General features: G+C 40.5%; 1 protein-coding gene across 4 annotated transcripts in view; it reads right to left on the bottom strand.

Moving 5' to 3' along the window:
* Nucleotides 1-22,447, bottom strand: part of ANXA3 (annexin A3) — a 58,639-nt gene extending 36,192 nt beyond the window's left edge. The window contains exons 1-3 of one of the 4 annotated variants that reach the window (XM_054486245.2): nt 22,209-22,447; nt 19,584-19,636; nt 670-757 (exon numbers count right to left, since the gene is read on the bottom strand). In XM_054486245.2, coding sequence (XP_054342220.1) covers nt 670-757; nt 19,584-19,598 — 103 coding nt within the window. In that variant the 5' untranslated portion in view covers nt 19,599-19,636; nt 22,209-22,447. Of the gene's footprint in view, nt 1-669; nt 758-2,761; nt 2,894-19,583; nt 19,637-20,026; nt 20,157-22,208 lie in introns of those variants that run through there. The other 3 variants (XM_063663791.1, XM_063663789.1, XM_063663790.1) reach the window with 3 other exon arrangements.
* Nucleotides 22,448-27,280: the final 4,833 nt, after the last annotated feature.

The following is a 27,280-nucleotide window of genomic DNA, read 5'->3' as shown; positions in this document are numbered from 1 at the left end:
GTGTGGATCAAGCTGGCTAAGACCCACTGGACCCAACATGGTGCTGGATTTGACCTAGGATTCTCCTAGGATCTCATTATATGCGAATTAACATACTCAATCACACACCCACCAGTGCCATGGCAGTTCCGGAAACACCGACATTTGGTGTAAAAAGGGGTGGCACTACAGTTCCAAGAAATCATCTTTTTCCCAGAATCTTCATGACTATTCCACCCCTTGGTTAAAGAAACCCATAAAGGCAACAGCTCCAAACCCCCTTGTGCGCGACTCTCTCTTGAGTACACTCACACTCCCCTTTCCTTAGTGTGTACTTTTCACTTTGCAATAAATCTCTGTACTTTCAGTATTTTTGGACCCATCCTTGAATTTCTTCTCTAGATGGTGTCAAGTGTCTGGATACCAGCCAGGGTTGAGATTCCACTGGCATTTGGGGATCTCCCGTAGACCACCAATATCAGTGGTAGTTTTTAATGTTAAGTAAATATGATAAATGTTAAGATTTAATAAAACTGGGTTCTCTATATATTTCCTCATTGTTTCACAATTTTAGAAAATTCCTGACAATTTATCAAATTGAGTAAGCCAATCCGAGCAAACTGAACTTCTAGATTGTAACCTGTCTGATTTGCTTCAACATTAAGAAAGGAATTGTAAAATATCACTCACCAATTCCTCTGATTGCTTTCTGAATAGCTTCAGCATCCACTGATGGGCTAAAGTCTGGATAATCTCTTACTGTTCCTCGGTGTCCAACCTAGAAGGAAATATTTGAAAGTCCCATTGGTTCCAAATGACATCTTTCTTGTATGACATATGCATATTCCTTCATGCATATGACAGGCATATGACAAACCCATAATTCGCACACCTTCCTACCACTTGAGGAGTGGCTTTGAAATTGCCTTTGGAAAATTATGACAGTAAGAGAAATCTGACATGGTTGACTCCATCTTGCTTCTAGCCTCACACGCTGGCTGTCTTTGCTCATTCCTGGGTGTGGGGCAAACTAACTTCAGGAGGAATTTAGTTTATAGTTTAAATGATAATAGCTCTTCCCAAAAGCTAAACTACCCTTGTGAAATTAATGAAAGTCTGCCAAGTTAGGAGGATGAGAGGGGCCTGAATTTTACTAAGATGTAGGCATAGTTACATAATTACCTGCCATTATTCTGGAGGTCACAATATTTGCAACCTCCCCAATTACTCTTGCACATAACATCACTATTATAGAACCTACAGTTGGCCTTCTGAGATGTCTTTTAGGCTTTTGCATTTCTGACTACTGGACAGCCCCACCCAGACCAGCAACTCCTCTGGTGGCCCCCACTTAGAAGCAGACTCAGCCTACAAGGACTGTTTTCTATACCCCTATAATTGCATCTCCAACCAATCAGCATGCCCCTTCCCTAGCCCCCTGCCCTCCATTTTAACCTTGAAAAACCCCTAAATTTGAGTCTTCAGGGAGATTGATTTGAGTAATAACTGTCTCCCACATGGTGTGGCCAGCCTGGCATCAATTAAACTCTTTCTTTACTGCAATGCGATGGTCTCAGTGGACTGATTTTGTCTGTGCAGTGAGCAGGAAGAACTCATCTGGCAGTTACAGTTCAAGTGATGGTCTACCCGCCAGACACAGAGAATATGATATCTACCCCATATCTCAGGAGTCCTCTTTTTCTCCTGTGTAACAAATTACAAATATAAAACATTGGTTCTCTAGAGCAGTAAGTTGTGTTAATCTTGGTGACACTGAAGAAAATTTGTTTTAAAGTAGCATTTGCAGGAGAGCAACAAGAAAGCTGAAATTTCCTAAATCTTCTTGTTTTTCAAGTGATAATTAAAAGCTCATCATGGCATCTCACACAGAAGTAACTGTGGTTTACAGACTTCAAGATGTTTTAATTAATGTTGACCATTGTCCTTGGGGAATCCCAGACTAAATGATCCATAAATGAAAACCCCCTTAGGACTGTCTGTTCTTAAGCTTTGTTTAATGCATGTGCAATTAGAAGACCTTCTAAAAGCTCTACTGACATCATAGATCTTCAGGAATTGCAAGGAAGTAAAAAATGCTACACTACTAATTTTAAGCATGTAAGTTAGAGGCATGTCAGTAAGCTGGGAAAGACCATAATACAGAAAAAATATTTTAAAATTGCTTATGAGACTAAAGAAGGACAGCCACAAAGACGTTGAGAAAAATCAAAGTAAATGTAGATTTATATGGTAGTTCCTAACTTCTTGAATAAAAATCTGTCTTTACAGTAATAATATTTCCTTTTTAAACAGTATTTTTCTATCCTGTTACTGAATAGTATTGGCACTGTTGTCTTGTATTAATATGGCTTCATTCTGGCTCTCTTGATGGGTTTAATATTTTCATGAAAGGACATTACCTGTCACATTAAAGTGAATGGAAAATTAGTGTTCTGGCACAGTAAAATATGATAGTCTGCTGATTCATTAGATTAGATTGAATAATTGATTTCAATACACTGAAACACCGTTTAATCTTATAGCATCCAAAATAAGAACTTTAGAACCTAGAAAATAATTGCAAGTTAGAAACTAGTTGTGAATATTCCTGACCTGAAGATACCTGTAAGAAACCAGTCACTTTAGTCTGGGCATGGTGGCTCACTCCTGTACTCCCAGGTCTTTCGGGGGCCAAAGACAGAGGATCACTTGAGCCCAGGAGTTCAGGGCCAGCCTGTGCAACACAGTAAGACCCCGTCTCTACAAAATATTAAAAAATTACCAGGTGTGGTGGTGTGCAGGTGTGGTCCCAGCTACTTGGGAGGCTGAGGCAGGAGGACCACTTGAGCCCAGAAGGTCAAGGCTTCAGTGAGCTGTGATTGTGTCACTGCATTGTAGTCTAGGTGACAGAGTGAGACCCTGTCTCACAGAAGAAAGAAAGAAGAAAGAAAGAAAGAAAGAAAGAAAGAAAGAAAGAAAGAAAGAAAGAAAGAAAGAAAGAAAGAAAGAAAGAAAGAGAAAGAAAGAAAGAAAGAAATTAGTCACTTTAATATAATCTTTGATGAATTCTCTTTCTCCAAGGGTTGATAAATATTTTATGGATTCACAGAGCCAACTGGCTTCATTTCACTTCTATCCACCTAGGAACTTTTGTGTTGATCTTATCTGTTCACCTTCCAGTGTCTGGCATTGTAAAAGAACTACCCCAAAGTTAGAGTGTTTGAGTGCTTCACGCCCAGCACACTTTACATGCTAGGCACTTTATATATGTTAATTATAATCTGCATAACAGCCCCAATAAATGAGAGTGAGCAATTTCACATAAACAGCACCAAGATTTAAGAAGACCAGAGAATTTGATCAAGTCTACACAGCTAGTTGCAGGCAGAGGTTGAATTTAAAAGCAAACTAGACTATTCCAGACCATTCCTGGTGTTTCATGAAGCGTAGTCTCTGTGCCACCTGGGGTGATACTTTAAATGTATATGACCAGGACCCACCTTCTATATACTGAATCATATTTTTTAGAGATGGGGTGCTAAATTCTGTATGTTTAAGAAGCTCCCAGGTGATTCTGTGCCATGCAGATATTGATGTGGCTGATTCTAAATATAAAAAGGCAAAATTGTGGTCAGATCCCAGTTGTTCATGAATCATGAAAACTCAGGGTTTGCACTCCAGCTGTGAACTTTTCACTGCCCTCTACCACCTACACATCAAAATATGCTAAAATGCCAATGCACAGAATTAGAGAAGGAGGAAATTCCCAATGTATTATGCAATTTAGTACTTAGTAAGAATTAAATGGGGGAGGAATAACTTGTTTAATTACAAGGGAGGAAGAAAGTACACATACACACACCCCAGCTTGAAAAAGGGCTTGGGAATTCTGAAGTGGAATTTTAGTGAAATATTTAAAACTGCTTCCATCATTTAAATGAATGGCATTATTCATTTGATAGACTTGGTTGCCCAAATCATTCAGAAATATTACCTGACTTACAAAAAAAATCTTACAATAAAAGATTAATGAAATCTTTTAAAACTAATACATGAACAAAGTGCTTTACAAACATTTAACTCTTACAAGGGCCTTCATGAGGAGAATTTTATTATTTCTAATTGAAAATGGAAGAAACCCAGTCTCACAGAGATTATTTGCTTAAAAGAGCTCTGCTAATAAGGACAGCCCCAGGACTCAAACCTATCACCTTATGACTAAAATGCCCCCTGCTCTATACCACATCATAACACCTCAGGGGAGTTCATCTTAGTGGTTCTTAAAGTGTGGTTCCTGAAGCAGCAGCATCAGCATCACCCGGGAATGTGACAGAAATGCAAATTCTCAGGCCCAACCCCAGTGTTCCTGAACCAACAATTGCAGGGCCAGGATGCAAAATCTGCAATTTAACAAACCTTCCAGGTGATTCTAGTACACAATAAAGTTTAAGAAGCACTGCTTTATTTCCTTCTTAGCTGCCTAGAAAACCAAAGCAAAAATGTGCAAACAAGCCATGAATTCTCTTATGGGTGTGGAAGATGAAGAATTTAATGATGAGCTCATCGTTTCAGGAATGTTGGCATTTTTACAGCCAAACAAGACTGTTTGCACTGCCTGCTCCATTGCAAGCTTAATTCCTTGACATTTATATTACTAATCAATACTTGGCTGAGTTTATTTCCAGTAACCCTAGTGTCCTAACATGGTCAATACTAGTGTAGAACATCACCTGAATACTTGGCAAAGTCTATTTTAAAAAAAAATTGCCTTTGATCAGATTTCCATCCACACATTTAAACACATTTAGTTGCTTTCCTTTTCTGAAACTTGACCTTCAGATGCCTCCAAAAGAAAAATGCTGCTGAAGCCAGTTGGAAAACAAATTAAAGCAAAGAATGTCTAGATAAAGGGGGAAAGTAACAAGAGCTCTTTATACTAAGAACAATTGCTGCTAATCACTATGTGCCAAGTACTGTGCTAAGCGCGTTTCCTGCATTTGCTTATTCAATCCTTGCAATAAACTTATAAGGTAGATATAATAAATCCTTTTCACAGATGATGAAACTGATGATTAAGTAACTTGTCTAAGTTCCCACAGCCAGTAAGTGGTCTGTTCCAACAGTCTTTGCTCCTGAACTAGACTAGCCTTCATCTCATTTAAACCATCCTTTTCCAAGACAATATAATCTCCCTTGATGTTCTAAAATCATCCTTCGGAGGTCAGTCTTAGCACATGACACCTTGAAGCCACTGCTTGGCCAAGCTGGGCCTAGGGAGCTGTTTGCTATTGCCCCTGGGAGAGGCCAGTCTGTTTTTGACTCACAAAAGCCAGTTGTACCTGTTTCTTCATGCAAAGTGTACTGGGTTTGCAAGAAGTTAAACATTTACATTCAGAAGGATGAGTGGAAGAGAAAAACGGAAGGTGCCAACCCTGTTGATATGAAACATATTTAAAGCCAAATGCTACAGAGCAAGAATAGTAGTTGCTGCAGGGACATTTTGAAGATGCGGTGAAGCCAAATCACTCATCACTTCAGAAAGCCCTACAAAGGCCACATCCAAAAATTGAGGCATCAAATCAAAGCTCCAGATAAAACTCCAGGACAAGGAGCTCTCAAAGACCCGGGGAGAAAGGACGGCTCTCTGCTCAATGTCAAGATGCTGTGTTGGGTCATGAAGCTTTATGATACAAGGAAAAATGGAGTAGATTACAAAAAATAAAGCAATCAAACTTGGAAACTGTAAGACTTCCTGTTCAATTTTTCCAGTAAAAAACATTTTTCAAAACCAAAGAAAGTTTACTGTAAACGGCCCTGAAATAAAATGCAGTCAAGTGAGGCAGGTGTTATAGGTTGAATTGTGTCTCCCCCAAAAAATACCTTAAAGTCCTAACCCACAGTACCACAGAATGTGGCCTTACTTGGAGACCAGGTTATTGCAGATGTAATTAATTAAGATGAGGTCACAGTGGCAGGCCCCCAATCCAATACCACTGGTATCCTTATAAGACAGCCATGTAAAGGCAGAGACACACAGAAAGAATGTGATGTGATGGTGAAGGCAGAGACTGGAATTACGCAGCTGTGAGCTGCCAGTGTGAGACCAGAATGTGCCTCTTCAAAATATGAAGGATTGTTGAAGACAAGAAGAAACAGATACTCAAGAGATATCTTTCCTCCATTTGCCTAAAAGCAGGACAAAGATTTATGAAGACAAAAGGTATTCTGCCCTCCTGACTACCAGGGAGAACAAAGGTTAAAGACTGAAGATAGTTTAAGACCCTTATCAGCCTGACAATGGTATTGGAAGAATTTATATTAGCAAGCTGTACAAACTAACCTTTCTCTGCAAGTTATTTGCCTTTCTTCACTGCCCCACCTGCAAGTTGCTGCCCATAGAGATTCAAAGGTCCTTTTCTATTGTCTTGTTACCAAAAATTTACTGTTCTTTGTTGAAGATGCTATATAAGCTGAAATTCAAAGCCACCTCTGAAAACTACTCATTCTCTGGGTGTCTCCATGTATACTCAAAATACACATGTTAATAAACTTCTGTCTGGTTTTCTCTTGTCAATCTGTCTTTTGTAACAAAGGTGCTTTCTAACTAAGAACCTATGGGGATTACTGTTACTCCCCTATACTAGTAAACCACTAGAAACCAGGAAGAGGCTAAGAAGGACTCCCCTACAGCTTTCAGAGGGAGGATGGCCCTGCCCACACCTTGATTTTAGACTTCTAGCCTCCAGAACTATGAGATAATACATTTATGTCATTCGAAGCCAGCAGCTTGTGGTACTTTATTACAGCAGCCCTAGGAAACTAATACAGCAGGTAAAGGCCAGAGAAAAATACTGGTAACCAAGCGGTTCCTACAGGGCAAATCCTAGGGGCCTCGCCTAAGAGGCTTTTCACCTAGAAGTCCCACTGGCTGGCAATGATCACTGTGCCTATGGAAGATGATACACAAACAGAAGGCTCCCACCACCACCGCAGGCATGCTCTGCAGCCCACAGGGCAGTAAGGAGTAGGCGGTGCTGAACGTCCACAGCAGGCAAGATTGGCAGCCGCTGGGATGCCTGAGATATGCCAGGCTGACAACATGGCTTTGTTCGTAATATGTCCAAAGTTCTGAAGAAAAAGTTTATATTTGTTCTTGTGCCCACTCAAAGAAAAAATATTCATGCTTTTCAGCTTTTCTTTTTTAAATTTCTTAAAAATATTTAGGGGGCACAAGTACAGATTTCTTACATGCAGACGGTACATAGTGGTGAAGTCTTGGCTTTTATTAGTGTACCCGTCACCCGACTAGTGAGCCCTGTGCTCAATAGGTAATTTCCAACCTTTAGCCCCTCCCACCCTCCCACCTTTTGAAGTGTTCAATCTCTATTATTCTATTCTCTATATCAATGTGTACCCATTGTTTAGCTCCCACTTATAAGTGAGAACATGTGGTATTTGACTTTCTGCTTCTGAGTTATTTCACTCAGGATAATGGCCTCCAGTTCCATTCATGTTCCTGTAAAAGACATGATTTCATTTTTTTTTTATGGCTGAGTGGCTGAGTAGTATTCTATAGTATAGTATAGTATTCTACATTCATTTTCTTAATTCAATCCTCTGTTGATAAACCTTAGGTTTATTCCATATTTTTGCTATTGTGAATAGTTCAGCTTTTCTTTTTTAAATACAGTGATTTCATCATCTGGGCAGTGTCAGAGCAAGAGGACTGGAATGTGAGAACAGAGGAGGGTGTGGGATGGAGTAGAAAGATGAATGTGATTCAGAAATCAGGGAAGACGGGGACAAACAAGCCATTGATGTTGTATTTTCCATGACATATGAGTTATAATAAGAAGCCTTGACCCCTCGGAGCGTGTGTCACTCACAGCTAGCCTGCCTTCCATTGGCTCCTGTGCCTCACCTCCTAGGTTTCTTCCTGCCTCTCCAGGATGCACTCACCTTTGTCTGACCTCTATAAAGTAGGCACTTCTAAAGTGGAAAGTGGCTCTCTCTCTTCTTTCCCTCTAATCCTGCCGTGGGTTATTTCTTCTACTCCCTCTTCTGTATACAGACAAATCCCACATTATAGCTCTAGCCCAGACTTCAGTTCTGAGCACTGGTCTTGTATATTCAATGTCTCCTCCATGTATTTGTTTTGATATCTCATATATCAACTCATTGTTTCCTCTCAAGCTATTTCTTCCCCCATCTGACAGTTACATAGTATTTACTTGTATTTTACATATACCTGATCATTTAATCCTCAAAACCACCCTATGAGGTAGGTACAATTAATACCCTGATTTTATAGAGGAGAAAAAAGAGGGTCCAGAGAGGTTAAGACACTCGCCAAGGTCACATAGGTAGTTTGTGGCACAGCCAGGATTTGAACCTAGGCAATCTGGCTCCAGTTTCTGTGCTCATCCCCAATTTGCTCAGTTTCCTCAATCTTCCCCATCCCTGTAAAAGGACCAACCATCAGCCACCAGAAACCTGGGAGTCCCCTTTGATTCCTTCACCTGCCTTTCCCTCTGAATTCCACCCATCAGCAAGGCCTGCTGAGACTATTTTAAGAAGATAATCTCATGGGCACTCCTCCCCAGGTTCTTTGCTCCTGCTCTTGTTCAAGTCACAATCATCGCTCTCCCGTACTTGAACATGTGAGTCATGTGTCTCTCTACTTCCTACTTCCCATCTCCAGCCATTTCCCACATAGCAGCCAAGGGATCTGTTAAAGATCTAAGTCAGGCCAGGTGCGGTGGCTCACACCTGTAATCTCTGCACTTTGGGAGGTCAACACGGATGGATCGCCTGAGGTCAGGAGTTCGAGACCAGCCTGGCCAATATGATGAAACTCTGCCTCTACTAAAAATACAAAAATTTAGCCGGGCATGGTGGCAGGCACCTGTAATCCCAGCTACTCGGGAGGCTGGGGCAGGAGAATCACTTGAACCCAGGAGATGGAGGTTATAGTGAGTCAGCTCACTACATGAGATCATGCCACTGCACTCTGGCCTGGGCAACAGAGTGAGACTCCGTCTCAAAAAAAAAAAAAAAAAAAAAAGCATCTAAGTCAGATCTTGTCACTCCCCTATTCACACTGAATAGAGTCCAAACTCCTTACACTGGTCCATAGGGCCCTGCATGGTTTGGCTCAACCTCCTTCGTGGCTCTTATGTGGAGCCACTCTCTCCAGATGAGAGGTAGAGTTCCCACACTTCAGTTCTTTGAAAGTCAAGCTGGTATACAATGAACTCTTCCCCACCTTAATGCCTTGGTTTGTGTTGTTCTCTCTATCTGGAATGGTTTTTACCTTCAGTCCTCTCCTTAAAGACCATCTTCTCTAACAGACTTTCTTTGGCACTTGATCTGAGTAGGTCTTCTGCATCTCAGCCATCTCTCCATCGTTAGGGCACTCAGCATTGAGTAATACCACTTGCTGTTTGTATCTATCTCTCCACCTCCTCTAAAATAAAATTTCAGAAGGCAGAGACATTTGTTTCACTCACTCCTATTTATCCAGCTGGGAGCCCAGTACTCAGTCCCCAGATAGGGGCTTAATACGTAACTGTGAATTAGTTTGCTAAGTAAGAATATGAAAGCAAGACAATGACATCTCACAGTGGGGACTTTCTCCAAGCTCTACACTAGATAGCTGACTGCCTGATGAGTTGCTTCCTTCAAGTATCAATAGTCTAGAAATCAAAGTTCCTATTGTATTCTGGGAGATTTGGGAGATACTTCAGAAGCTGAGTGTTTTCTAGTACACTGGAGACATGAAATGCATGACTGTGTCTGGTGATTCTGTTATATCTTCCTTCCTGTCTCTCCAAGCGCTCAGGGTTTCTCTGACAAAGGTAGCAAACCCAACTATCTGGATTGAGCTTGAAACACTGGGCATCCCCAGAGACTTTATTAACGCGAACATCTTTCTCAGAATAATTTTCATGTATTTGTTTAAAGCAGATTATAAATAATTTATATTAATCTTCTTTTGAGTCATCTAGCACCAGTATTTGTAGATTATCTCTTTGTTCGACAATCAGAGTAAAGTGCTTAACCTAGTTAAGAGTTCTTGACCAAATTCTCCTCTTGGCCAAGGGTCACAAAGAGTTGAAGACTAACATGGCTATTCTGGCCACATACTCAGGCCTGTGCATGTGTAACTTCTGCAGGAGATGTCCCTATCTAAGGGAATCTTAGATTCCCTATATATTCCTGCAATCTAACCGGAATATATAGAGAATTTATATCTTCCTGGATATATGGAGAAATATAGGGAATTTAGCTCACTGAAGTGCATAATCCACATCTTCTTAAATGGTCCTTGGCTAGAGAACGGTGGCTGTCTGTCTTAGCATTCCAGGCTGATATAACAAAATGCCATAAACTGGGTGTCTTATAAATAACAAAAATTTATTTCTCACAATTCTGGAGGCTAAAATTCCAAGATCAACGTGCCAGCAGATTCGGTGTCTAGTGAAGGTCCACCTTATGGTTCACATATGGCACCTTCTGGCTGTGTTCTCACATGGCAGAAGACATGACCAAGCTCCCTCAGACCTCTTTTAAAACGGCAATAATCCCCACCTAACCTAATCACCTCCCAAAGATCCCATCTCCCATTCATCCTGAAGGTCGGGATTTCAACCTATGAATAAGGGGCAGGTTGGTGGGGGAGGGGGAGCGACACAGACATTTAGACCACAGCACTGGCTTTGCAGGATTTGGGGACACTTATTCTATCCACCTCACTCCTATGAGGATGAGAAACCTGTGAGGGACTGAGATCAGGGATGTCTCCTGTTTGTAATATTCTGGGCACAATACTTCTTACATAAATGGCCAAGGTAAATGATGTCTACTGGACATGATGGCAAATGCATTATTTTATGGGTTATTTATGAGGTTTTTTTTAAAAGCGATAATCTCAACAAGAAGTTGCTGCAGATTTAAGAATGCTTCCTAATGTAAAGTAAACCTAGAGAATGGAAACTCCTTGAACAGTCCATGTGAAGACTTTTTGGGACTCTCTGTGGTCCTTGGAGGATACTAAAGTATCATAAAAGAGAATTGTAATACCTCCCCCAATCCCCTTGTAATCTTGTATCCCTGTTATTGCTTTGTAGGAATCTTCCTGTTGCATTCAAATGTGTCTTGCCCATCTGCCTCAGAGCTTACACTTGTCATTCCCTCTGCCTGGCTGCTCTTTCCCGAGATATTCTCTTAGCTCACCGTCTCATGCCACGTTGACTTCTCCTCATGTATCTGAGCAGAAAATCACACCCCCCATCATATTTATTATCCACCTTTACTTTTCCCCAGAGCACTTAAAACTGTCTTTTTATACTGTACATTTATTTCTTCATTTATTGTCTGTCTTCCCTAATAAAATGTAGGCGCCATGCTTTTTTATTTCTCTTTCTCTGCTGTGTTGCCAGAGCCAATACCTGGCATATAAAAGATATTTAGTAAATAGTAGTTGAGTGAATAAATGAATAAAAAATGCTTTCCTGTTCTGCATCCTGTTTCTTTCAATAATTCTCAAATGCCACTGTCAGACTTTTCAGAGCTCCATGCCATATGTTAAAAATTCTACAAATGCAATCTTCACCTTTCTTAAACCCTGTTCACATGGGGCTGTCACTACTCCTATTTAAACATGCCTCCAGAACCTACATGAGGTACTGAATCAAACACACAAAGAGTTAAAAATGAAAGAAGTAAAGATCTGATAATGAAGGGATAGACTTCAGAATTTTCTCCTCTTTTGATTTATTCTCTTATAATTCATGTGAGACGTGTGTATTCATTTTATTGCTCAGTACTCTATATACTTCTTTTTTTTCTAACTGCTTTACATCCACCAAAAAATAGGCTTTCAAGAGAACAAATCATACCTTCTCCACTTTACATTCCTTGCTCTCTGATCTAAAGCTTGTTATTTTCCTCTTTACCTCTGATTTACCAGGCTTTTCTAATGGTTAAACATTAGCTTTGCATACTATAGTTTTATCATGATTAAATATAAAAGAGGGACCCTCCCTCTTTCACAGTTGGGTTAACATCAGAGAATGGCAAAGAACAGCTTTTTAGTGTTCATTCCACTCATTCCTAGGAAGCCTTTCTGTTCTCACTCAGATGAGAAACTTTCCAGGCTTTGTCCCAAAACAAAGCTTAAATGTTTTGATTTGAAATCCAGGTCTAACCTGTTTTAAATCAACTTTCTGCAAAAGACCATTTGTGTACCTGTCTGAATGCCAATATTTACCTAAAGCAGCTTCAGGGAACAGGGTTTAAAACACACAGCAGACTTGAACAGCACCTAACCAGGAAAGATGCCTGTTCTCCTTGGAATGTGAAAAGTCTCTTTCAGTGAAAATAGTCACCAAGCTTGATCTTCCATTCCTGGATGTGGTAGATGGGACGGAGACCAGAGGAGGAGTTCAGCATATTCACATGCATGAACACAGGTTTCTCCTCACACGTATTTTAAATTTGCATAGCAAAGAAGAGCAACCACATCAGGAAAGAAAGGTCTAATGGGATGTCTGTGTCAAAGCAAGAAGTATGAAACTGGACAGGACACTCACAAACTCTTTGAACCCAGGAACAACAGCATCCAAATGCCCAGGGCTGGTGTCTTCCATGGGACAGAATTTGAAAGGCATTATCTTCCCAAATTTCTCTCTCATGTTAGCACATTGCACCTTTCCTAAGAGCCCCTACCACTACTGCCATTCCTCTGGGTTAACAGTGGAAACGAGACGACTGTGTCCTCATGTGTCAAACTGCACCAATCTTGTTCCCACCAGAGAGGAAGGGTTCAGCAGGGAAGGGAGGCTGTGCCTTCTCTCATCATGAACACATGATCATGGATTAGCTTTTCCTATCTGCAAGGGTCCATCCTGGCAGCCTTCCCCAACATTTCTACCACCGCGGATCCCTTTTTCGATATCTTCTATATGGATCCCATGTTTTGAATGATTCTGTCTTGCCAATCTATATTTATTACCAAACATTAATTCATTTTCCCATTTTTCCCATATATGAAAAATATATCTAACAATCAGAGCTTCTGATCAACATAAATAGCCAGTGCCATTGGTATTAATATAACTTTATTTATTTTTAATATAACGTTAGTCAAAAATAAAAGAATATATATTGGAAACTGTGTGCCTTAATGTGAGTTATATATGTGTAATATAATTAGGAAATGTATCTGGTCTTTGCACTGGTTCTTGGCACAGAGCTTCAAAAACCCTTGGAATTTCCTGAGTGATAGGAGTGACTTTGTGTTGCAATTGGGGTGACTCATGGCAGACCCTTAGATAGCCTTAGAATGATGGCTGGTCTCCACAAAGATTAGCCCTGTGATCACAGGCTTGCAAGTCTGGTCAGCCAGACCTCTGAGGAGGAAAGAGGGGCTGGAGATTGAGTTCGATCACGTAACAAATAATTTAATCAATTATTCATGCCTACATAATGGAACCCCAATTACAATTCTGGACACCGAGGCTCAGAGGAGCTTCCTGGTTATTGAACACACTGACACAAAGGGAGGGTGAGGTGCCCTGATGCCACAGGGAGAGGGCATGGAGGCTCTGGGTCCAGGACCCTTCCAGAGCTTTCCCATGTGTATCCCTCATAATAAACTTGTGTTCATAAGGATAGCACTTTCAGTGAGTTCTGTGAATCATTCTGGGGAATTCTTTAATTTCAGAGAGTCATGGAAACTCCCAAATTTATAGCCAGTTGGCCAGAAGTGCAGGTGATTCCTGACACTTGAACTACTGACATCTGAAGTGAGGGCAGTTTTGCGGAGAACTGAGCCCTTAATCCTATAGAACCTGACGCTAATGCTGGGTAGTTAGTGTCCGAACTATATTCTAGTATGCCCACTAGGAGTGGAAAGGGAGTATTTTATGTCTTTAGAAATATATGTGTGTTTAAAATATTATAAAATATTGAAAATAAGAGTGGTCAGAAGGAATCTGACTGAGGACACGCCATCTTTTTTAGATGGCTGAAAGAACCATTCCAATGGGGAGAGGGGACTATTGATGTGTGATAAAATCAGGCCCAGGAAATAGGCAGAAGCCCCTCTACAAAAACAGTTGCAGCAATATTATTTGGCAAGAAATACATTTTAGAATAAAATTAATATATTGAAATCATGCTGATTAAAACTAACATTTGAGAGCTCACTCCATGCCAGGCACTGCTAATACATTTTACATGAACTGGCTTAATTCTTACAAACCCTAGATGAGACAAGCACGATTATCCTACCTGTTTTATAGATGACGAAACTGAGGTAGAGAAAGACTAAGCAATTTGCTCAAGAGCCTACCTTTTAAACGATTAGGGAGTTCTGAAAGGGAGAGTTACGATTGTGGTTAGACTGTCTTCATTCTGTTCCCAGCAGAGCCTGTTGCACTAGGTACTTGATGCTTTAATTGTTTAACTGTTTTGGATGAACTTCAAAACAAAGTTAGTAGGCATTGTATTTAGGTAATACATTTTTATAAAACTTCTCTTATCCCTTGGTTGCAGAGTGGCTTTATATTCCCTTTCCTCATTTTGTAAATTGGAGTTTGGAGTGGTGAAAGGAGAATGTATACCAAGTTAGGATGTTAATAACAGTTCATGGTGATTACAAAGATTGTGAGTTAATTTTAAAAAATTCTAGCACCACTCGGTGTGGTGGTGCACACCTGTAATCCCAGCACTTTTGAAGGCCAATGTGGGTGGATCAGTTGAGCTCAAGAGTTCAAGACCATCCTGGGCAACACAGTGAGTCCCCGTCTCTACAAAAAAGTTTAAAAATTAGCTGGACATGGTGAGGCACGCCTGTGGTCCCAGCTACTCAGGTGACTGAGGCAGTAGGATCGCTTGAGCCCACTGGGCTTGAGCCCAGTGGTGCTGTGATTGCACCACTGCACTCCAGCCTGAATAACAGAGTGAAGCTCTGTCAAAAAAAAAAAAAAAAAGAAAGAAAGAAAAGGAAAGAAAAATTCTAGTACCATAATAAAAATTCTAATTTGAGAGTTCAAACAAATAGGAATTACATTTATTATTATTCTGTAGATGTAAGTTAGGAATTGATCAAGGAGGAAAGAGCTCAGAGTATTTACATAAGAAAGCCAGCATTGTGTAACAGAAGGTACACAGAAAAATTACCGCTGTGGTAGCTTAATAAAAAGTTATGTTCTAAGACATTCTAATTTGTGGGCTTCCTGAGTGCTTGCCATGGACCTACAGGCAACATATGACAAGGGACCCTGAGTCCAAGGAGTACAGACCAATAAGATATCAGACCCTTTCGTCAAGGGTGAAGTGGTAGAACATATGTCTGAACAGAGATATTCAAAATTTGCAAACAAAGGAAATACTAATGCAACATAGATTGTTGATTCATCTGAAACAATGGTAGGGTTGCAACACCCCTAGATAGAATATAAAAGACCTAAGAAACCAGCTATTCTTTCATCTTCAATGGTAATGCATTGAAATTGCAACTAATGACTTCTCCCTTGATCATACTACTGTAATAAACTAATTATACACATAACCACATGTGTAGTTTTGTAGAAATGCAAGGACTTGATTGCTTATTTATGTTTGAGTGTGTATGTGCTTTTGTGTGGCAGAGAGAAAAAAACACATAAAACTTTGTGATAAGAATATTTACAACTGGAAATCTGAGGGTTTTTACCATCTTAACCATTTCTAAGTGTGCAGTTCAGTAGTGGTTAGAATATTCACAGTGTTTTGAAACATCTTCAGAACTTTTTCATCTTTCAGAACTGAAACTCTACACATTAAACAACTCCTCTTTTTCTCTTTCCTTATTCATTCCTAACGACCAGTCTCCTTCTGTTCCTATGAATTTGACTGTTTTGGATACCTCTTATCAATGGAATCATACAGTATTTTCTCTCTTTGGGACTGGCTTATTTCACTTAACATAATGGGCTCAAGGCTTACCCATATAGTAGCATGTGACGGGGTTTTCTTCCTGTCACACAACATGTGTTTTTAAAAGACTGAATAATATTCCATTGTGTGTGCGTACCACATTTTGTTTATTCATTCTTCTGTCAATGGAAACTGGGCTGCTTCTACCTCTTGGCTATTGTAAAAAGTACTGCAGTGAACATGGGTGTACAGATATCTTTCTTTAAGATCCTGCTTTCATTTCCTTTGGATATATACCCAGAAATGGGATGGCTGGAGCATGTGGGAGTTCTAGTTTTAATTTTTTGGAGAATTGCTATCTTGTTTTCCATAGTGGTTCTGAGTTGTTCTTAATCTTTGCTCTCTGAGATCTCACTCATAAGTACTAGTTCTTTAATTGAGGGAGAGAAGGTAAACAGGAAAAACAAAAACAAAAAAAACCCAGAGACAGTAAGAGCCCTTCTTTGGCTAGGGCCTCTTTCTCCATGTGAGGGTTTGCCCTCCAGGCTCAGGTTAGCCTCCCGTTTTTGGCCCCTCCCCACCTCTTTCCTGCTATCTGATGCCAAATGCTACCATCCCTGATGTAGCCATACTCCTAGCCCCTGTGGTAGGCAGAACAACAGCCTCCTAAAATGTATACACCATAATCCTTGGAAATTGTCAATGTATTGTGTTTCATGATGAAAGAGACTTTGCAAACATAATTAAGGTTCCAGACCTTAAAACACAGGGATTAGCCCGTTTTATCCAGGTGGGCCCAATTTAATCACATGTGCCCTTAAAAGCAGAGAAATGTCTTCAGCTGGAGGGAGAAGAGAACGGCAGAAAAAGAGATCCCCCAGAAAGAAAAGCCAAAGAGATTCCAAGCATAAGAAAGATTTGATGCATCATTGCTGGTTCTGAGATGCAGGGGCCACATACAAGGACAGGCAGAGGCCTCCTGGAGCCAAAGACAGCTTCTGCTGGCAGCCAGCAAGGACTAAGAGCTCAATTCAGCAACTGCAAGGAACTAAATTCTACCAACAACCTAAAAGGGCTTGGAAGAGGATTCTTCCCAAAGTCTCCAGAAAGGCACGCAGTCCCAACAACACCTTCATTTTAGTGCTGTGTGACCCATTTCAGGCTTCTAACATATAGAACTGTGAGATAATAAATGGATGTTGTTTTAAATTGCTAAATTTATGATAATTTGTCATAGCTGCAATAGGAAAGGAATACACCCTTGATCACATTCACCTGGGTCTCTCCTAGCCCTTCAGAAATGTGCCACACCTTTGAAGGTGTCAGCAGGAGAGCCTGCCCAACTAATCCCATGTCAATTTATTCATGGCCGAGGGCCAGAGGGAGACTTTTTTTTTTTAACACCAGCATTTTGGAGAGATGCTTTTTTCATCTCATTCTATGATATGTTCATAAAAGCAGCAGCGATTTCAGATGAAAGATGAGAGATTAGCCTCCTAGCCAGTAAGAGGGGAGTAATTTGGGCCAAACAAAGCCGTCCAACAGCACACCTTCCATCCATACGCCAGGTCAAGGGATGGTCACATCTCTTCACAGGCTTTTCTTTAAACTTGCCCGGCCCCTTACTTATAAAATATAATGTATGCTCATGATTAAAAAAAATCAAACAGTGTAGAAGGTGATACATTGAAAAGTAAAAGTCCTTTCTCACAATTCCACCTTTCCATAAAGTTTTCATGTAATAGTCTTTCTGTATATTTTTTATTTTCTTTGTTCTTTCTTTTAAACAGAATCCCTCTGTACATATTATTCAATAAGTTGGTTTTTTAAATTATTACATCTTGGGACTTTTTAAATGTCAATTCACATACAGCTGATCCACTTTTTTCCCATTCGTTTTAATGATCACATAAAAATGCCTATAAGTTATAAATGAGTAATTTACTTATTCCTACCCTATCGATGGACATTTATGCTGTCTGCATGTTTGTTTTCATTAATACAAACAAATGTACTTGGGCCCCTATTTTTTCAACCTTATGCAAGTTTATCTGTAAGATACATACCCACAAGTGGAATTACTGGGTTTAAAGGACATGTGCATTTAAGGACTCATGGATATTGCCGAAATACTATCCAAAAGTGTACCAGATTTACTCTCCCATGAACAGAGAATAAAAATATCACCTTGCCCACATTCTCTACATTACTTTTTTTTTTTTTAACCTTCACCAATCTCTTAGGTAGAAAAGGGTTTCTCATCATGATATTTATGTTTTTTTCAATTCTGAGATGCAGGATTTTTTTTTTTTTTAAATAGATAGGGTTTCGCTCTGTCACCCAAGCTGGAGTACAGTGGCATGAACATGGCTTACTGCAGCCTCCACCTCTTGGGCTTAAGCGATCCTCCCACCTGAGCCTCCTGAGTAGCTAGGATCATGGGTATGTACCACCATGTTCAGCTAATTTTTAAAGTTTTTTTTTTTTTTTTTTTTTAAGAGATTGGGTCTTGCCATATTACCCATGCTGGTCTCGAACTTCTGGGCTCAAATGATCCTCCCACCTTGGCCTCCCAAAATGCTGGGATTATAGGTGTGAGCCACTGTGTCCAACCTTGTAGCACCTTCTGATGTTATTGGACATTTATAATTCTTTTTATGTCCTGTTTATGTCCCTTACAACTTTTTCTGTCAAGTTCATTTTTTAAACCGATTTATTCAAGTTATTTGTATGTTAAGGAAATAAGTCTTTCGTCTAATGTGCTGCAAATATTTTTTCCCTGTGAGCTGTCTTCTGCCTCTACCAATGGGATTGTTGGCTGTCATAGTTATAAACTTGTATGTAGTTAAAATAGATCAATATTTTTCTTTTAGGTGTTTGGTTTTGTGTCACAGTTGTAAGCACCTTCCCCATTCCAAGATTATTCTTCAATCCATTCATATTTCTTTCTCTTTTTCTATTTTTTTGAGACGGAGTCTCACTCTGTCTCCTAGGCTGGAGTGCAGTGGCGTGATTTCAGCTCACTGCAACCTCCGCCTCCCAGGTTCAGGAGGTTCTCCTGCCTCAGCCTCCTGAGTAGCTGGGATTACAGGCATCTGCCATCGCACCGGGCTATTTTTGTATTTCTAGTAGAGACAGCGTTTCACCATGTTGGCCAGGCTGGTCTCGAACTCCTGGCTTCAGGTGATCCACCCACCTCGGCCTCCCAAAGTGCTAGGATTACAGGTGTGAGCCACCACACCCGGCCCATTCATATTTCATCTTCTTCATTTCTGTATTTTATCCATGTGGAATTTATTTTATTGTAAGGAGAAAAAGGAATACAGATTTACTTTTTCCCCAAACAGCTAGAAGTTTTCCTAACATTTATTGAATAATCCATCTCTTCTTCTCTCATATGTCATCTTTTTCATATAATAAATTCCCAAATTATATACTAAATTTATTATCTGATTTTGACCTTTCTGCTTTGGTGTCATCATAAATTATTTTAACTATGTAACTTTACAATGCATTTTTTAAAATATTTTATTATTTTTGACATCCTCTGGCTTTTCTAGCATGTTAATTTTGCCAGAAAACTTAACAACTTTCCTAAAATTTTTCTTGCTATCTTGATTTCTGTGTTTTGGTTTGACTCATATATGTTACTGTGTTGTGAAGGCTTAATTTTTACTTACCCAGATAGATGCCATGATATCCCACCTTTGCCTTGAGCTGAGATCACACTAATCTATTAAAAGAAAACAATTAGTAAATGGCATCAATATGTGATTCAGAACACAATAATCTCAGTCCAACCCTTAATCTTGAATCCAGAAAACAGATGTCAACATTCACAGAAAAACTTTCTCAGGCAGAGGATATATCTGACATTGGGTATCCCATTTTCTAAACAAACATTTACTGAGCATATACCATATGCAACGGACTGTGCTAGACCTGTGAGGACTTCAAGACAAGAGACAGAAAAAAATCTTTGTACTTAAGATGCTTACAAACATACTTCCTGAAAAGCCAATTTTTGACTTATTTAAAGTCCAGGAGAACTATGCTGATTACTGACAGGCTACCACTACGGGGATCAATAACAACAAAAACATAGGATTTTGCTCCTCCTCACCAAATCAACACAAAGTTTAGCCGCCTTCAGCTGGATTCCTTGTGCTTGATTGTGAAACCTCCATGTACATTTCACAAGCCTCCAAGCCTACAGTCTGTTATAAAGACACGTCTGCTCTTTGAGGAGGTGGTCCAGTCCTTGGTGGGGTGCAGAGGTGAAAGGGACAGTTCTTTGATTGGGAAGCCAGACACATTTTTCTTAAATAGATATTATTCAAACATGCTGGCATATCTCCAGGGTTGATTTAGAAATGCAAGTTGCTCCCACCCTTCCTGGGAACAAAATATTCTAAAAATTCCCTGACACCCCCAGAGCAAAGTTCAATGGGAAATTACACTATTAGTCTCTGGAACTATTTCGCCCTGGTTTTTTCAGGCTCTCTGTAGCCTAGGGCAGTCGACTCTCTGGTTAGAGTCTAACACTACATCTCTCTAAATACATGCTGTTTGGCGTATGAGGGGTTACAGCCAGATAAACTATTATGAAGTCTAAAAATCAGAAGTCAAACCATCTGTACAGTGACAACAAGGTATTATTAGTTCTCATTTTGCCTCTTAAATACAATTTCTTTGGGCCTCAATTTCCTCATCTATAAAAAGTGAATGGGGTGTTGCCAGCATTGAACGAGGTCAGTTTCACAAGGCTGGAGATTCTTCTTATCTGTGTGCAAAGTAGATATTTCTTACTGGTGCAAAGTAGATATTAAAAAAAAAACTTATTAATTAAATGAATGATTTAATACAAGCCGCACAATCATCCAGTGAGTTAGGTATTACATCTTTGTTTTGCATATGAAGAAGCTGGAGCCCAGAGAGGTATGGTAATGTCCCACAGTCACACAGCTAGTGAGTGGACCCCTACTGCATCCAGGCAGCTAGACTCTAAAGGTATGAAACTAAACCCCACGCTTCTGCCTTACCCCACTGCCTGCCCCACACCTGACCAAATCTGACACTTAATATGCGTTCATCCAGCAGAACTGGAAAATTATTAAGAATTATTACTAATCTATCATTTAACTTTTAAGATGTAAAGAATTACTCCACAGCGAAGGCCAAATGACTTAAACAGAATTTCAACATATCCTTTCCTGAAAGGGATTACATCATTTCCTTTTACTTCCTCCTCTACGGTTATTTCTAAACAGGTTTCTCTACACAACCACATAGTTCTGGGAACAAGATTCTGGTTTTCTTTACATTTAAAAATTCCCTTTCTGGTCAGTCTGAAGTTTTCTGTCTTCGTGAAAACCAAAGGTGGTATCTTCATGGAATAACGTTTTAATTAGTTACATTTTAAAAAATGATGTTGATGAACATAGTAAATATATCTTTCCCGGAGGGCAGGGTCTTGCTGTCAGTGCTGAACAAAAGAATTCGGCCTGGGCTATGCAATTTCTTATCAGTAGCCAGAGGGGCCTCCAGCGACCCAGAACCTTCCAGCACCTGCATAATTTCCTTTATATGGTCATCTGCAATCAAGTATCCAAACCTCCCACCTGGTGACTCAAATGTCAAGGGAATGATTCATATCTAGTCAATACCATTCTGTTGCAAAGAAAACGGTTAGTCTTTTCAGGAAAAAGCAAACTTCTTGAACTTCCAACCCTCAATATGCAAATCCACTTTTTTCTACCTTCTAAAAAAAAAAAGTAAAATAAAATAAATTGCCTATGTGAGGGGGAGAAGATGCTCACAGGATGGGTGCGATTCCAAGTCCACAGAGCAGACCTCTGAGCCAGCCCCGTCTGCCATGCCGGGGACCCGAGGAACCTTCCGACTCCCGGCTTTTTTCTGTCCCCTAGACCTTTAGGACTGGGGAGGCCGAGATGGCTAAGTGGATCCCCTAAGCTGCTAGCTGTAATAAGCGAAGCTTTCAGGGAGCGAGGACAGCTGAGTATCAGCTTGGGCCCCACCAAGACCTGGGTGACCCTCCCATGGCACGGCACTTTTCCTCCCCTGGGCCCAGTCTCCTCGACTCTGAAATGCGGGACTCAGGTCCCTCCAGCTCCGCACCCACGCAGCTGGGTTGGGGCCGGGCGCGGGCGCCAGCCGCCAGCCCTGCCCAGGGTCGAGCTGCACTCGCGGAGGAACTAGGCGAGGCGCCGCGACCTCCCCAAGCCACCCGTCAGCGGGCGGCGGTGGGCGAGGCTCGCGGGGACGCGCGGGGAGGCTGAACTTACCCCCAAGCGCGGCGGCGGGAAACTGGTGTGCGAGTAAACTGCGAGCGAAGGTGTGCTCCCCGGGCGCAGGTGCTCCGCGCTGGCTCCGGGTCTGGATCGCGACCGCACCCCTTCCTCCTGTCCCTCCTCCGGCCTCTCGATTTCACTTGATTGCGGCCCCAGGCCCCGGGAAAGGGAAGCCGCGCCCTGCTGCCGCCGGGCTGTATCCCTGTACACACGCGCCCCAGCTCTGCTCCCTCACCGGTCTCTAAGCTTCCCCACCCTTTTCTCCCTACGCCCTCATTTCGCTCTCGGTTTCCACTACACCTTTACTTTCTCAAATGTACTGCAATGCTTATTTTGTTCTAGGCAGTGTGGATTCGGAGATTAGACTGTCCCTATACCTAAGGAACTCACTGCGTGGCATAGGTGGCGGACGCCTAACATTAATAACATTGATCTGGCATTTACTTTGTACCAGGCACTATTCTAACTTCTTTAAGAATATGCGCGGATTTATTAGGTTGGTGCAAAAGTAATTGCGGTTTTTGCCATTAAAATGGCTCCGACAACAACTCTATGAGGTAGCTACTATTTTCCCCATTTTATAGATGAGGAAATTGAGATACAGAGACGTTGGGTAACTTCAGCAAATTTACACAGAAAGTAAATGCCAGAGCTAGTGTTTGGAACCCAATTATTTCAGTAATTCCTCTACTAAACGTGTTGACCGTCTAGTATGAGGATTCCAACCAAAGGCTCAGGGAGATGGTAACCTGGAAGGGCATTCTAGGCATTTGGAAGAGCAAAACAAATCACCGAGGCTAAAAGGTTAAAGCCCTACTCGTATGAGGGAATTATGAGCAGTTGTGTGCTGAAGGATGTAGAAGATAATAAAAAGTTACCATGTATTGAGTATCAGGTATTCAATTAAGTGCTTGAATACCTCTTTATCTTTAAGGGAACTCTAGAAGGTGCTATTTTTATCACAATTTGCAGAAGAGGAAACTGAAGCTTAGAAAAGTGAAGTGATTTATCCAAGGCCACATAAGTAAAAAGTATTGCTTGCACTCAGTTATCACTGTGCCCCTTATATATTTACCCAAAGGAGTTGAAAACTTACCTCCACAAACACCTGCACATGGATGTTTACAGTAGCTTTACTCCTAAGTATCAAAAGTCGGAAGCAACCAAGATGTAATTCGTAGGTGAATGGATAAACAAACTGTGATACATCTATACAATAGAATTTTATTCAGCACTGAAAAGAAATTAGCTATCAAGCTATACAAACACATGGAAGAAACTTAAATGCATATTACTAAGAGAAAGAAGCCCGTTTGAAAATGCTACATACTATGATTCCAACTATATGACATTCCAGAAAAGGCAACACTATGGAGACAGTAAAAAAAAATCACTGGTTTCTAGGGGTTGAGAGGAGGTAGGGTGAACAGATGGAGCACAGAGGATTTTTAGAGGATAAGCATGGCTGGAGCTGCTTGAGTGTGAGTTGAAGAGATTACAGTCTTGGTCCTTAAGGCTGAGTCCTGGGACCTAGAAACTCATTAGAAATGCAAATTCCCTGAAACCGTACTCCATCAAGTGATTCTGATGCATCCTAAAGTTTGAGAACCACTGGTTTAAGAGGAGCTACAGTGGAGAAGGCAGAGATAGTCATGCTTAAAAGGCCTGTGCCCTGGGAGCCCTCTCAGATTTACAAATCCAAAGTGATGAGCTTTCTGCAAGAGAGAAGGTAGGATGGTGTTGTGCATTCTGTTCTGCATAGTAATTCCTGACTCCCAGTCAGACTTCACCCAATAAACTGTTAAATCCCATGTTACCTCGAAAAATTCTGAGATTAGCATGAAAAGGGGGAAAGTATTTATTATTATTTGTGCCAGACACTGGGTGATGCACTTTACATACGTGATCTATGTCATGCTTACCAACTAGCTGTAAATTAGGTATGATTGCCTCTGTTTTGCAGATACAGAGACAGGCTTAGACAGACTCAGTAAGTTCTACGAGTTGTATTCCAGGCAACTAGGAAGTAACAGGGCTAGATTTATAGCCAGAAGAAAATGAGTAACAGGTAATGTTTTACATGTAGGCTTTATTTTAATTGTTTAAACCATTCAGGATTTAACTTCTTTGATTTCAGGATGGTAACTTTAACAAATGCACTTTTATCATTTTTTGAGCTTTTCTAGTTGTATCAACAGCCCAATTACCACCATTTATATTAGAAACATGCCATGGCATATTATAAAACTATTTTTTTCCCCCAAAGGATGAGTTTTCTTGGAAGGAAATATTAGAGGATGCTGTTAGAATCCAGGTTTATGGTTATCCAGAAAAAGAATTCAGAAAAGGTTATTTAATAAAAGTTTCATTATTCTGAATACACAGAACTTTACAGGTTAGTAAAAAGCGAATTTTCCTATAGCACCCTGATCAAAAGAACGATTTAACAGCCAAATACAAATTTTTAAAGCAAAGTTATTGAGTTATATTTAGAACATATGGTAAAATGTGAAGGAAAGACCGACTACGTGATTGTGGCTGTTAAATACATAGCTGCTGTTACAGTGATGTGTTGGAGCTGGGTTATAACAGCATGGGAAAGCCAGTTCCTGAATTTTCAGTTATTTCACAGCCAGTATTAATGTAGACATTATTACAAGTTAAATAAATACAATTGAATAAATTACGTTAAAAAAAGGTAATAGGTACTCAAAATTAACCACTTCCTAATTATTTCACTACATTTTATTATTATCGATGCTTTCCGGGTTGTGTTTATTGCATCCATGTGGTGAAAATAGGGCATAAGCCAGGCGCAGTGGCTCACGCCTGTAATCCCAGCACTTTGGGAGGCCAAGGTGGGCAGATCACGAGGTCAGGAGATCAAGACCATCCTGGCTAACACGGTGAAACCCTGTTTCCACTAAAAATACAAAAAATCAGCTGGACGTGGTGGCAGGCGCCTGTAGTCCCAGCTACTCAGGAGGCTGAGGCAGGAGAATGGCGTGAACCCAGGAGGCGGAGCTTGCAGTGAGCCGAGATTGCGCCACTGCACTCCAGCCTGGGCGACAGAGCGAGACTCCGTCTCAAAAAAAAAAAAAAAAAAAACAGAAAGAAAAAAAAAAAATAATAATTTAGCCGGGCATGGTGGCACATGTCTGTAATCCCAGCTACTCGGGAAGGCTGAGGCAGGAGAATCGCCTGAACCTGGGACGCGGAGGTTGCAGTGAGCCGAGATGGTGCCATTGTACTCCAGCCTGGGCAACAAGAGTGAAACTCCAACTCAAAAAAAAGAAAAGAAAAATAGTGCATAAAGTTGTACTACTGTGCATCTCTTCCCAAGTCCACATTCAGTGATATTATGCTAATGGGTTGTATTCAGCCATAGTGGGAGTATATACAACACAAAAACCAGGAAATACTGTAAATGGAGCCTCCCTTTACCCCCAAGGTCCGTTGTGAAGCATTTATCAGCACATCACTCTTTACAATAACAAGCAAATTTAAAACTGAGACAAGATTTGAGTTCAAGTATTTAATTTTGATTTACATTAGAGAAGTGGAACCAAATGGCACTGAATTTAAGGACTGTATAAGAGTTTGGACAGAAAGACAGCGTACTTAAAGGGTCTGAATAAAGAGTCAAATAAAGGAGCTATTTACAAACTCATGGGCAGAGTTCGGTTAGGTATCCACAGGGATGATATAGTCTCCAAGGACTAAGGACAGGATGAAATCATGACTAGCCTTGCATGGGCAAGGGAGGGAAGGGGTTTCATCAGAACCCGTGACACCTGTGGCCAGGGAGAGATGCAGCCACCCCAGAATCACAAGGCAGAAGGAAGCAGGGAGGAGGCTAAACACACATCATCTTCTCTCTCATCAGTGGTTCCACTTGGACAACCTCAACCAGAAGCGAGAGGCAAAGGAGCCTTGAAGAAGCAGTTGATGAAAAGTTGGTTTCCCAGAGCACAGGGCAGGGCAGATTCAGTGTGCAGCAAACAGAATCAGCCACAGAGGGACTCTTGGGAGTTGCTAGTATCCAGCACTGGTTCATTTTAAAAACATTCCTTAGTGGGATGTTTAAGGGAGATATCTTGATGCTAGTTTTTAACAATTTATGAAAATTATTCCAGAGACTGAAATTCTAATAACTTCTATAACTTGCTGAGTAGTCTTGGAACTGAGATATCTTGATACTAGTTTTTAACAATTTATGAAAATTATCCCATAGGCCGAAAGTCTAATAACTTTTATAACTTGCTGAGTAGTCTTGGAACTTGGCCTTAAACCAAAATGAGCCTAGGGATAAAATTCTGCTAGCTTTTTTAGAGAGGGTTGCAGCATAGGTCTATTTTGTTGTATTAATCAAGTGATGTAATTTTTCATGACAAGCATTAAATTTAGGTTATAGGAGCTGGGACCATTTTAAAGCCACATCAAGTTGTGCTTGTGAAGGCCTTCAAAGATTTGAAATTCTGAAATTCATATGAAACTTTCAAAGGAAATTATCTAGGACAACTATGTCTTACGGGGTTGTTATGAAGACTGAATGAGGTACAGAATATAAGGGAATCATTGTTCTTGATTGGAGCATTGCCAGATATGCCCAATATATCATTTGATATAGTCCCTGTAACAGTCCCAGGGCATTAGCTACTCTCAGCGCACAGGGTTCTAGCTAAGAGTTCTCTGTGGCTCATTTGGGGACAGAATCTCTATTACATATTGTGGTATCTTAATATTAGGTTGAGACATACAAAACTATTGATATTGGACTATTTTTAACCTATCAAATCATCAATTTCATGTAGTTGAACTTAATAACATATTCCAAATATAGTCTCCTTCCACCACTCCCAGTACATTTCTTCAAAAGCAGTCTGTGAGGCATTTTAAATTCTAAATGGGAACTCATTTTCTGCCACTATTCCTCAAGATCCCTAAATTTTATGGCCATGACATTTCCAGTCTCAGAAGCATTTTTATAGACAATCCTAACAATTCTTAGATTAATTTCTGGTACAGCTTCTCTGCACTCTAGAGAAGTGAATTCCAGGGCAGAG

Source organism: Pongo pygmaeus, chromosome 3 (genome assembly GCF_028885625.2).
Source record: "Pongo pygmaeus isolate AG05252 chromosome 3, NHGRI_mPonPyg2-v2.0_pri, whole genome shotgun sequence".
NCBI classification, from domain to species: domain Eukaryota; kingdom Metazoa; phylum Chordata; class Mammalia; order Primates; family Hominidae; genus Pongo; species Pongo pygmaeus.
Note: the sequence above shows the minus strand (reverse complement) of the source record. Positions and strands in the feature narration are given on the sequence as shown.